Below are 13,336 nucleotides of genomic sequence, written 5' to 3'. Positions count from 1 at the left end.
TCTACAATGTTGTTTACAAAAAAACATATTTGAAAAATACAGAGTAAGGGTAAAAGACTGGGACAGAACTTATTATGCTTCAGCTGAAAAAAACAACAATACACACACACACACACACACACACACAAAAAGCTAGCAATTCTGCTCTCAAATAAAACAAAAATAAAAATAGATCTAGCTAGAAGAGATAAGGAAAAAGCCTACAATTTGTTAAAAGGTACCACAGTCAATGAAGCACCATTGATACTAAATATATATGCACCAAGTGATACAATATCCAAATTCTTAGAGAAGTTAAGCCAGTTACAGGGAAAAAAATAAACAGCAAAATTATACAAATGTGAACCTCAATAAAATCTAATCAGAAAACACCCCAAGAAACAAACTAGTGAGGTTAAGAAAAATCTTCTGGAGAAAATTGAATAGGGATAGAAAGAAATATAACTTTTTATCATCTATACATGTTACTTACACAAAAATTGACCATGTATTAGGCATAAAAACCTCACAATCAAATGCATAAAAAAGAGATAGTATACTTTCTTTTTAGGTAATGATGCAATGGAGTTGGGCTGCAAAGGGAGGGTCTTTTCTTTTCTACGCTTGTAATCGAACCCTCTCGATTAGTCAAGGACCCTGCACTTTGGGCTTTTGTGTGCAGTATTTTTTTCCCACTGTTACTGGTTTTGGTTTATTGTTTGCCTGGGCATTTTGTCGCTTGCTTGTTTGCTTCCTTACTGGTTGGACGGGGGAGGGGGCGTTTCGGGTCCTTTCCCCTCCCCCACGCACCGGCTAGCGTCCTTTACCTCCTTGCGGACTGCAGTCTTCAGTTGCTCCTAAAGGAAACCAAGCGGGTTGGTTGTCGAACTGAAGGACAGGATGGAGCATACTGAGGTTCTGAAGCCACGGATCTTGGAAGAGCTGATCCGTATCTTGCACGAAATCTTCTCCGGGGACAGCATCAAAGTGGAAGAGGTGCAGTCCATCATGGAAGCTTACGAGAGCAACCCCACGGAGTGGGCAGCGTACGCGAAATTCGACCAGTACAGGTACACCCGAAATCTTGTGGATCAAGGAAATGGAAAATTTAACCTGATGATTCTGTGTTGGGGTGAAGGACATGGCAGCAGTATCCATGATCATACAGACTCCCACTGTTTTCTGAAAATGCTTCAAGGAAATCTCAAGGAGACCCTCTTTGCATGGCCAGACAAGAAGTCCAATGAGATGGTGAAGAAATCCGAAAGAATTTTGAGGGAAAACCAGTGTGCCTATATCAATGATTCTATTGGTCTACATCGGGTGGAGAACATAAGTCATACAGAACCTGCTGTTAGCCTTCATTTGTATAGTCCACCCTTTGACACTTGCCATGCCTTTGACCAAAGAACAGGACATAAGAATAAAGTCACGATGACATTTTATAGCAAATTTGGAGCAAGGACTCCATTTGCAACTTCAAGTTCCTTGGAGAACAACTAAAGAGATCCAGTTATTAGAGTATTTTTCCTTTTTTTTTTTTCTTTTAAAAGTACACTGAAATCTTAATTGTGGACAAAGAACCACCAATCACTTATTGTCCAATAGTACCTTTGAATAAGATGCTTAGAGATATTTTAGGGCAGGCTTCTGGCTGCTTGTAGTTATCTTGAATGAATGCTAATGACAGGAGACTCTAAGTAAACAATGCCAGACTATACTGGAGAGGAGAAATCCTATTGCTATGGTCTTTATAGTTGGAAGACTTAATCAGTTGCTCTCTTAGGCATGTCTCTTATTTTCATGGTTCCTAATTAGGAAAGGCAGTGAAGTCTTGACAACAGTTTTTGTCCATCATAATTAGCAGTGATTAGCAATAAAACCAAGCCTAAGACCTCATAACCCTACCTTTATTATCTTGAGAATTAAGTATACAGATTTTCATCACGTATTATGCTCTCTAGAATGTTTTCAAGATAATTGTTTTTTGAATGTAGATTTTGCTGGTTTTTCATCTTCACAAATTCCTTTTCTGTGCATAGATCACTGTACAGAGAGATGAAGTTCACAGCAAAAAGAAATCACAAGCATGTTTTAATGTGACCAAATGCCTATGTAAAATACTTTTTGTATTGCTACCAAAATTGTCATGTTAACTTGAATAAAACTGAATTTGAACATAAAAAAAAAGATAATGATGCAATAAAAATTACATTCAATAAAGGACAAGGTAAAGATAAATTAAAAATCAATTATAAATTAAATAATCTAATTCTAAAGAATGAATGGGCCAAACAAAGCATAGATACAATCACTAATTTTATCTAAGAAAATGATAATAATGAGACAACATACCAAAACCTATAGGATGCAGCTAAAGCAGTTCTTAGGGAAAATTTTATATCTTTAATCAAGTACATGAATAAAATATAGGAATAAAGTCTCCTGAAGTAAAGTTTTAAGTTCAGTCTGTTCAATCCCTTTTAATATGCATTTTTTTTTGCAGGACCTTCTTATCTGGTTAACCTTGATCAGTTCTCAGTGATGATTGATTTGCTCAGCTACATTCCTGCCAAGATTTGTTACAGAATGATCTTATAAACAAAACCAAAATTTCTTGACTATTATATATTTTTTAAAATTCTCATTCACTATTTTAACATATATTGGATTATATGTTCTCTAGGGGAGGGAGAGGTGGAGAAAAAGAGTTTTACGTATATATTATATATCTACTCAGTCTGATTTCATCGTATGATTGACAAAGCTTCATATTATTTTCTGAAGAGAAACCTAATTTATGTACCCTAAAACAAGCTTCCCAACTTTTTTCTTATTTGTAACTTTTAACTTATTTCTTCTATGAGAAAAATCTAGAATACCATCTAACAATGTTTCCTGAACACATAGACTATCACTCAGCAAAAATCAAAAATGGAACATTTAAATTAAGTATTTCCATTTGCTGGACAATAATCATTAATTTCTACTCTTTCTCTTCTTTTTGTTCTTGTTCATCTTCCTCCTCCTCTTCCTTTTCCTTCATCTTTATTATTGTTAAGATTATCATTATTTTCTTCGTCTTTTTCTTGCTCTTCTTCTTCATTATTGCCTTCCTGTTATGAGTTCAAATGTTGGAATTCTTGTTCTTCTCAAAACACAGCCGGTTTAACTTAGAGCCCTCCAAATATCTCCAAATCCAAAGGTTCTGTCCTTCAGCCTCTGCCTCTGCTTTCTTCAGCCTCCAACCAACACAGAGATGGAATGTCTCTCTTGTCTCCTTCTGGGGAGCCCAGCCACCAACTACAGTGGTGTGAGATGAAGATGAATCTGGTTGTCCACTGAACTCTCCACTCGTAGCTTTATCCTCTGAAAACTCTTCATCTGCCACCAGCCAGCCAAGTGGAATATATTCTGCCTTGCCTCGGAAAGAGGACTTCTGGCGTGATTCCATTGAAATCCATCAAAGTGCTCTCTGCACCAGAGTCGCTCCTCTCGAGTCCAGCTGAGCTCTCTTCTGCGACCAGCCAGCCAAGAGGAAAAAATGTATTCTGTCTTAGATCCCTCATCGCTGGCCTTTTATCTGACTCTTCTGAGAGAATGGGATTATGGGTTTTCTCCCATAGTGCTCTCTGGCCCAAAGAGCTTTAAGGGAGATGTGAACTCCCTTGAAGTTAGAAAGTTTACTTTGTGAAGCTGGCATACTTGTGAACTCCAATGAGTAAAGGTGTGAACACAAGCCTTGTATTAATTAGTTCTATTTAGTACCTTGTTTCAGGTTCTGGCCAAAATCTTCTTGTAAGATTAGATCAATTCTAATTAGTTAGCAGTTAGTAAGGATTCCAACACCTTCCTTTTAACTTTTTTTTAAAAAGTTTATAACTTTTTATTTACAAAATATATAAATGGGTAGTTTTTTTTTTTTTTAACATTGACCTTGTAAAATCATCTGTTCAAAATTTTCCTCTCCTTTCTTCTACCCTCTCCCCTAGATGACAAGTAGTCCAATATATGTTAAATATGTTAAATATATGTTACATCCAATATATGCATACATATTTATGCAGTTATCTTGATACACAAGAAAACTCGAATCTGGAAAAAAAAACTGAGAATGAAAACAAAAATACAAGCAAAAAATAATAAAGAGTATAAATGTTATGTTATGTTCCATACTCAATTTGCATAGTCCTCTCTCTAAAAGTAGATATCTGTCTTCATCACTGAACAATTGGAACTGGTTTGGATGATCTCATTGTTGAAAACAGCCATGTTCATCAGAATTGATCAAGGTATAGTGTTGTTGTTGCCATATATAATGATCTCCTAGTTCTGCTCATTTCACTTACCATCAGTTCATGTAAGTCTCTCCAGGCCTCTCTAAAACCATCCTGTTGGTGATTTCTCATAGAATAATGATTTACCATAAAATTCATAAACCATAAATTATTCAACAATTCTAGAACTGATAAGAATCCATTCAGTTTCCAGTTTCTTCCCACTGCCAAAATGGCTGTCACAAACATTTTTGCACATGTGGGTCCCTTTCCCACTTTTAAGAACTTTTGAGGATATAAGCCCAGTAGAAACACTGCTAGGTCAAAGGGTATGCACAGTTTGATACCTTTTTGAGCAGAGTTCCTAATTGCTCTTCAGAATGGTTGGATCTGTTCACAGTTCCACTAACAATGTGTCAGTGTCCCATTTTTCCCACATCTTCTGCTGCATCAAAGAATATACACAGTTTGATAACTTTTTGTGAATAGTTCCAAATTGTGCTCCAGAATGGTTGGATGCATTCACAATTCCCCCAACAATATATCAATGTCCCAGTTTTCCCATATCCCCTCCAACTCATCATTATCTTTTCCTGTCATCTTAGCCAATCTGACAGGTGTATAGAGCTATCTGAGTTGTCTTAATTTGCATTTCTTTGATCAATAGTGATTTGGAGCACCTTTTCATAGGACCAGAAATCGCTGTAATTTCTACATCTGAAAATTATCAATTCATATCCTTTGACCATTTATCAGCTGAAGAATGGCTTGAATTCTTATAAATTTGAGTCAATTATCTTTATATTTTAAAAATTGGGCCTTTATCAGAACCTTTGAATGGAAAAAATGTTTTCCCAGTTTAATGTTCCCCTTCTGATTTTGTCTGCATTAGTTTTGTTTGTACAAAACCTTTTTAGCTTAATATAATCAAAATTATCGATTTTGTGATCAATAATTATCTCTAGTTCTTCTTAAGTCACAAATTACTTTCTCCCCCACAGATCTGAGAGGTAAACTATGCTATGTTTTTCTAATTTATTTATATTATCATTCTTTATGTCTAGATGATGAACCCATTTTGACCTTGTCTTGGTATACAGTGTTAAGTGTGGGTCAATGCCTAGTTTCTACCAGATTAGTTTCCAATTTTCCCAGCAGTTTTTGCAAATAGTGAATTCTTATTCCAAAAGCTGGGATCTTTAGGTTTGTCAAACACTAGATTGCTATAGTTATTGACTATTTTACCCTATGAACCCAACCGATAACACTAATCAACTGGTCTATTTCTTAGCCAGTACCAAATGGTTTTGATCACTGCTAATTTATAATAGAGTTTTAGATTTGATACAACTAGGCTACCTTTATTTAATTTTTTTTTGCATTAATCCCCTTGGAATGCTTGACCTTTTGTTCTTCCAGAATTTTGTTGTTATTTTTCTAGTTCAGTAAAACAGCTTCTTGGAATTTGATTGGCATAGCACTAAATAAATAATTAATTTAGGTAGTATTGTCGTTGTTATTATATTCACTGATCCTATTCAAGAGCACTTAATATTTTTCCAAATGTTTAGATCTGATTTTATTTGTGTGGAAAGTATTTTGTAATTTTTGCTCATGTATTTGCTGACTTTCCCTTGGGAGATAGATTATCAAATATTTTATACTATCAATGATTATTTTATTTTTTTAAATATTTTTTATTGATAGAACGCATGCCAGGGTAATTTTTTACAGCATTATCCCTTGCATTCATTTCTGTTCCGATTTTCCCCCTCCCTCCCTCCACCCCTTCCCCCAGATGGCAAGAGTCCTTTACATGTTGAATGCGTTGCAGTATATCCTAGATACAATATATGTGTGCAGAACTGAACAGTTTTCTTGTTGCACAGGGAGAATTGAATTCAGAAGGTATAAATAACCCGGGAGGAAAAACATAAATGCAAGCAGTTTATATTCATTTCCAGTGTTCTTTCTCTGGGTGTAGCTGCTTCTGTCCATCTTTGATCAATTAAGGCTCTCTTTATCAAAGAAGTCCACTTCCATCAGAATACATCCTCAAACAATATCATTGTTGAGGGATATAATGATCTCCTGGTTCTGCTCATTTCACTCAGCATCAGTTCATGTAAGTCTCGCCAGTCCTCTCTGTATTCATCCTGCTGGTCGTTCCTTACAGAACAATAATATTCCATAACGTTCATATACCACAATTTACTCAACCATTCTCCAATTGATGGACATCCTTTCATTTTCCAGCTTCTAGCCACTACAAACAGGGCTGCCACAAACATTTTGGCACATACAGGTCCCTTTCCTTTCTTTAGTATCTCTTTGGGGTATAAGCCCAGTAGAAACACTGCTGGATCAAAGGGTATGCACAGCTTGATAACTTTTTGAGCATAGTTCCAAATTGCTCTCCAGAATGGCTGGATGTGTTCACAGTTCCACCAACAATGTATCAGTGTCCCTGTTTTCCCACATTCCCTCCAACATTCCCCATTATCTTTCCCTGTCATTCTAGCCAATCTGACAGGTGTGTAGTGGTATCTCAGAGTTGTCTTAATTTGCATTTCTCTGATTAATAATGATTTGGAGCATATTTTCATATGTCTAAAAATAGTTTCAATTTCTTCATCTGAGAATTGTCTGTTCATATCCTTTGACCATTTATCAATTGGAGAATGGTTTGATTTCTTATAGATTAGGGTCAATTCTCCATATATTTTGGAAATGAGACCTTTATCAGAACATTTGATTGTAAAAATGTTTTCCCAGTTTATTGTTTCCCTTCTAATCTTGTTTGCATTTGTTTTGTTTGTACAAAAACTTTTCAGTTTGATATAATCAAAATTTTCTATGTTGTGGTCAATAATGATCTCTAGTTCTTCTTTGGTCATAAATTCCTCCCTCTTCCACAGGTCTGACAGGTAAACTATCCTATGCTCTTCCAATTTATTTATCATCTCATTCTTTATGCCTAGATCATGAACCCATTTTGACCTTATCTTGGTGTACGGTGTTAAGTGTGGGTCAATGCCTAGTTTCTGCCATACTGATTTCCAATTTTCCCAGCAATTTTTGTCAAATAATGCATTCTTATCCCAGAAACTGGTGTCTTTGGGTTTGTCAAACACTATATTATTAAAGTTATTGGCTGTTTTGTCCTTTGAACCTAACTTATTCCATTGATCAACTAGTCTATTTCTTAGCCAATACCAGATGGTTTTAGTAACTGCTGCTTTATAATATAATTTTAGATCTGGTACAGCTAGGCCACCTTCATTTGATTTTTTTTCATTAATTCCCTTGAAATTCTTGACCTTTTGTTTTTCCATATGAATTTTGTTGTTATTTTTTCTAATTCATCAAAGTAGTTTTTTGGGAGTCTGATTGGTATAGCGCTAAATAAGTAGATTAATTTAGGTAGTATTGTCATCTTTATTATATTTGCTCGCCCAACCCAAGAGCATTTAATATTTTTCCAGTTGGTTAGATCAGACTTAATTTGTGTGGAAAGTGTTTTGTAGTTTTGCTCATAAAGTTTCTGATTTTCCCTTGGCAGATAGATTCCTAAATATTTTATACAATCAGTAGTTACTTTAAATGGAATTTCTTTTTGTATCTCTAACTGTTGGGTTTTGTTAGTGATATATAAGAATGCTGATGACTTATGTGGGTTTATTTTATATCCTGCAACTTTGCTGAAGGTGTAGATAGTTTCTAATAACTTTTTGGTAGAATCTCTGGGGTTTTCTAAGTATACCATCATATCATCAGCAAAGAGTGATAATTTGGTTTCCTCATTGCCTATTCTTATTCCTTTAATCTCTTTCTCAACTCTTATTGCCAAAGCTAGCATTTCTAATACAATATTAAATAGTAATGGTGATAGTGGGCAACCTTGTTTTACTCCTGATCTTATTGGAAATGGTTGCAGTTTGTCCCCGTTACATATGATGCTTACTGCTGGTTTTAAATAGATGCTACTGATTATTTTAAGGAAAAGTCCATTTATTCCTATACTCTCAAGAGTTTTTAATAGGAATGGATGTTGGATTTTATCAAATGCTTTTTCTGCATCTATTGAGATGATCATATGGTTTTTGTTAATTTGATTATTAATATGGCCAATTATATTGATAGTTTTCCTAATATTGAACCAGCCCTGCATTCCTGGTATAAATCCTACTTTATCATGATGTATTATCCTGGGGATGATTTTCTGTAGTCTTTTTGCTAATATCTTATTTAAGATTTTAGCATCAATATTCATTAGGGAGATTGGTCTATAATTTTCTTTCTCTGTTTTCAACCTACCTGGTTTAGGTATCAGTACCATGTCTGTGTCATAACAGGAGTTTGGTAGGACTCCTTCGTTCCCTATTTTTTCAAATAGTTTATAAAGCATTGGGGCTAATTGTTCTTTGAATGTTTGGTAGAATTCACATGTAAATCCATCTGGTCCTGGGGATTTTTTTTTAGGGAGTTGATTAATAGCTTGTTCTATTTCTTTTTCTGAAATGGGACTATTTAAGCAATTTACTTCCTCCTCTGATAATCTGGGAAGCCTATATTTTTGGAGGTAGTCATCCATTTCGCTTAGGTTATCAAATTTATTGGCATAAAGTTGGGCAAAGTAACCCCTTATTATTTCTTTAATTTCCTCTTCATCAGTGGTAAGTTCTCCTTTTTCATTTTTAAGACTGCCAATTTGATTTCCCTCTCTTCTTTTTCTAATCAGATTTACCAAAGGTTTATCCATTTTATTGGTTTTTTCATAAAACCAACTCTTAGTTTTATTTATTAGTTCAATAGTTTTTTTTTTTTTTTTTACTTTCTATATTATTAATTTCTTCTTTTAATTTTATAATTTCAAGTTTAGTAATTGATTGGGGGTTTTTAATTTGGTCTTTTTCTAACTTTTTAAGTTCCAGGCCCAATTCATTGATCTTCTCTTTTTCTATTTTATTCAAGTAAGCCTCTAAGGATATAAAATTTCCCCTTATTACTGCTTTGGCTGCATCCCATAAATTTTGATATGATGTCTCATTGTTGTCATTATCTTGAGTGAAATTATTAATTGTGTCTATAATTTGCTGTTTCACCCAATCATTCTTTAAGATGAGATTATTTAGTTTCTAATTACTTTTTGGTCTATTTACACCTAACTTTTTGTTAAATGTAGTTTTTATTGCGTTGTGATCTGAGAAAAAAGCATTTACTATTTCTGCCTTCCTGCATTTAATTTTGAGGTCTTTATGTCCTAATATATGGTCAATTTTTGTGTAGGTTCCATGAACTGCTGAGAAGAAAGTATACTCCTTTCTGTCACCATTCAGTTTTCTACAGAGATCTATCATACCTAATTTTTCTAATATTCTATTTACCTCTTTAATTTCTTTCTTATTTGTTTTGTGATTTGATTTATCTAAATCTGAGAGTGCAAGATTGAGATCTCCCACTCTTATAGTTTTGCTGTCTATTTCTTCTCGCAACTCTCTTAGTTTCTCTTTAAGGAAGTTAGATGCAATACCACTTGGTGCATATATGTTTAATACTGATATTGCTTCATTCTCTATAGTACCCTTAAGCAAGATATAGTTTCCTTCCTTATCTCTTTTAATTAGATCAATCTTTGCTTTTGCTTGATCTGCGATAAGGATGGCTACCCCTGCTTTTTTGACTTCACCTGAAGCACAATAGATTCTGCTCCAGCCTTTTACCTTTAGTCTATATGTATCTCCCTGTTTTAAATGTGTTTCCTGTAAACAACAGATTGTAGGGTTCTGACTTTTGATCCACTCTGCTATCCGCCTCCTCTTTATGGGAGAGTTCATCCCATTCACATTTGCGGTCAAAATAACCAATTCTGCATTTCCTGCCATCCTAATATCCCCAGATTATACTTTTCTTTTTCTTGCCCTCCTTCCCTTCTTCCCTATTGGTCCCACTAACATCGCACAGCTCTCCCTCTTTTGTATCCCTCCCTCCTCCCTTGGAATCCCTTCCCCTTTCTTGTACCCTTCCCTTATTACTCTTTTTCCTTCTCCCTTTTCCTCTCCCACTTTTTAATGAAGTGAGAGAAGAATCTGTGTAAAACAAATATGTCAATTGTTTCCTCTTTGAGCCAACTCTGATGAGAGTAGGATTCACACAATGTTCCTCCCCCTCTCTAAGTTCCCTCATATATGATAGGTTTCCTCTGCCTCATTGTCGCATGTAGTTTCCCTCTTTTTATCTCCCTTCTTCCCTTTTTCTGGCACTATCCCCTTTCCATTTCTACTTCCCTTTTTTATGTTATATCGGTAAAATCAAATTATACATATGATTTTTATGTATATTCACAACAGAAATACAGTTCTCAAGAGTTCCTTTTACCTTTTTCTACTTCTCTTGATTCCTGTTGTTGAAGATCAAATTTTTTATCAATAATTATTTTAAATGGAATTTCTCTTTGTGTGTCTTGCTGTTGGATTCTGTTTGTAATGTATAAAAATGCTGATGATTTATGTGGATTTATTTTGTATCCTGCAATTTTACTGAAGTTGTGGTTTATTTCTAACAGTTTTTTAGCAGATTATCTGGGGTTCTCTAAGTATACCATCATATCATCTGCAAAGAGTGATAATTTGGTTTGCTTGTTATCTCCTTTAATTCCGTTAATCTCTTTTTTCATCTCTTATTGCCAAAGCCAGCATTTCTAATACAATATTGAATAATAATGGTAATAGTGGGCAACCTTGCCCTGATGTTATTGGGAATGGCTCCAATTTATCCCCATTACATATGATGCTTAATGATGGTTTTAAATAGATGTTACTATTTTAAAGAAAAGTCTATTTATTCCTATATTCTCTAGTTGTTGTTTTTATATATATAGGAATGGGTTTTAAATTTTATCAAATACTTCTTCTGCAACTATTGAGATAATCAGATGGTTTTTGTTAACTTGGTTATTGACATAGTCAATTATACTAATAGTTTTCCTGATATTAAACCAGCTTTGCATTCTTGGTACAAATCCTACTAGGTCATAGTGTATTACAAAGGGGATATTTTCTCTAATCTTTTTGCTAATATTTTATTTAAAATTTTTGCATCGATATTCATAAGGGAGATTGTTTATAATTTTCTTTCTCCATTTTCCACCTGCCTGGTTTAGGTATCAGTACCATGTCTGTGTAATAAAAGGAACTTGCTAAGAATATATTTCAAATAGTTTATATATTATTGGAGTTAATTGTTCTTTAAATATTTGGTAGCATTCACATATAAATCTATCTGGTCCTGGGGAATTTTTTTAGAGACCTGATTAATAGTGTGTTCTATTCCTTTTTGTAAAATGAGGCAATTTACTTCCTCCTCAATTAATCTGGGCAATCTATATTTGTGTAGGTATTCCTCCATTTTACTTAGGTTATCAAAATTTTTGTCATAAAGTTGGGCAAAATAACTCCTTATTATAGCTCTAATTTCCTCTTCATTGGTGGAAAATTCTCTTTCATTTTTGAGAATAACAATTTGATTTTCCTCTTTCCTTTTTTAAATCAGATTTACTAAAGGTTTATCTTTTTTATTGGTTTGTTCATAAAACCAACACTTAGCATTATTTGTTCAGTATTTTTTTTCTTTCAATTTTATTAATCTCTCCTTTTATTTTTAGATTTTCAAATTTGGTATTTTATTGGGGGGTTTTAATATGATCTTTTTCTAGCTTTTTTAGTTGGAAGTCCAATTCATTGATCTTCTCTTTCTCTATTCTATGTAAGTAAACTTCTAAAGATATATAATTCCCCTTTATTACCACTTTGACTGCACCACACATATTTTGGTATGTTGTCTCATTATTGTCATTCTCGTGGGTGAAATTATTAATTGTGTCTATGATTTGCAGTTTCACCCATTCATTCTTTAGGATGAGATTATTTAGTTTCCAATTAATTTTTGGTCTATTTTCCTCTGACTTTTTATTGAATGTAATTGTTATTGTATCATGATCTGAAAAAAAATGTGTTTTCTATTTCTGCCTTTCTGAATCTGATTTTGAGGCTTGTATGCCCTAATATATGGTCAGTTTTTGTATAGATTCCATGAGCTCCCGAGAAGAAAGTATTCTCTTTTCTGTTTTCATTCAATTTTTGTCTAAAGAGCTATCATACCTAATTTTTTCTAATATCCTATTTACCTCTTTAGCTTCTTATTTATTTTGTGGTTTGATTTATCCATTTCTGGGAGAGAGCAAGGTTGAGATATCCCACTATTATAGTTTTGCTGTCCATTTCTTTTTGTAGCTCTCTTAACTTCTCCTTTAGGAATTTCCATGCTATACCACTTGGTGCATATATTTATTATTGATATTGCTTCATTATCTATGGTATCCTTTAGCAAGATATAATTTCCTTCCTTATCTCTTTTAATTTGATCAATTTTTGCTTTTATTGGATCTGAGATCAGGATAGCTAACCCTGCTTTTTTTTTTTTTTTTTTACTTCACCTGAAGCATAATAGATTCTGCTCCAGCCTTTTACATTTATTCTATATGTATCACTCTGCTTTAAATGTGTTTCTTGTAAAGAAAATATTGTAGGATTCTGACTTTTAATCCAGTCTGCTGCTTCTGCTTTATGGGAGAGTTCATCCCATTCACATTTATGATTAAAACTACTATTTCTTTATTTCCTGCAGTTTTAACCCCAGATTATACTTTTTTCTTTCCTTTTCCCCTTTCCTTCCTCCACAGTATTTAACTTATGAGCATCACTTGCTTCAAGCAGTCCTCCTCCTTTAGCATCCTGCCCCCCCATTAGAGACCTCCGTCTTTCTTAACACCTTTCCCCTACTATCTCTGTATCCCATCTATTTAGCCTGCCCTTTCCCTTTTTGCTTTTCACCTCTCAACATTTCAATAAGTTGAGAAAAGTTTCTATGTAAACCAAATATGTCTAATATTTCTTCTTTGAGACAAATCATAAGAGAGTAAGAGTCACGCAATGTTCATGCCCCTCCCTTCTTCCCCTGAAATATAATAGGTTTCCTTTGCCTCTTTGTGAGATGTAATTTCCCTCATTTTATCTCCACTT

General features: G+C 34.0%; 1 protein-coding gene across 1 annotated transcript; it reads left to right on the top strand.

The window, feature by feature from the left end:
* The first annotated feature begins 570 nt into the window (after window positions 1–570).
* On the top strand, window positions 571–2,174 carry CDO1 (cysteine dioxygenase type 1). The gene has a single exon (XM_051985977.1). The coding sequence runs from the start codon at window positions 880–882 to the stop codon at window positions 1,480–1,482; it is 603 nt and encodes a 200-aa protein (XP_051841937.1). The 5' UTR covers window positions 571–879; the 3' UTR covers window positions 1,483–2,174.
* Window positions 2,175–13,336: the final 11,162 nt, after the last annotated feature.

Source organism: Antechinus flavipes, chromosome 3, assembly GCF_016432865.1.
Source record: "Antechinus flavipes isolate AdamAnt ecotype Samford, QLD, Australia chromosome 3, AdamAnt_v2, whole genome shotgun sequence".
In the NCBI taxonomy this organism is placed as follows: Eukaryota; Metazoa; Chordata; class Mammalia; order Dasyuromorphia; family Dasyuridae; genus Antechinus; species Antechinus flavipes.
Note: the sequence above shows the minus strand (reverse complement) of the source record. Positions and strands in the feature narration are given on the sequence as shown.

Coding starts and splice junctions, on each gene's coding strand:
- CDO1 (XM_051985977.1), top strand. CDS start 880: ATGGAGCATACTGAGGTTCTGAAGCCACGGATCTTGGAAGAGCTGATC.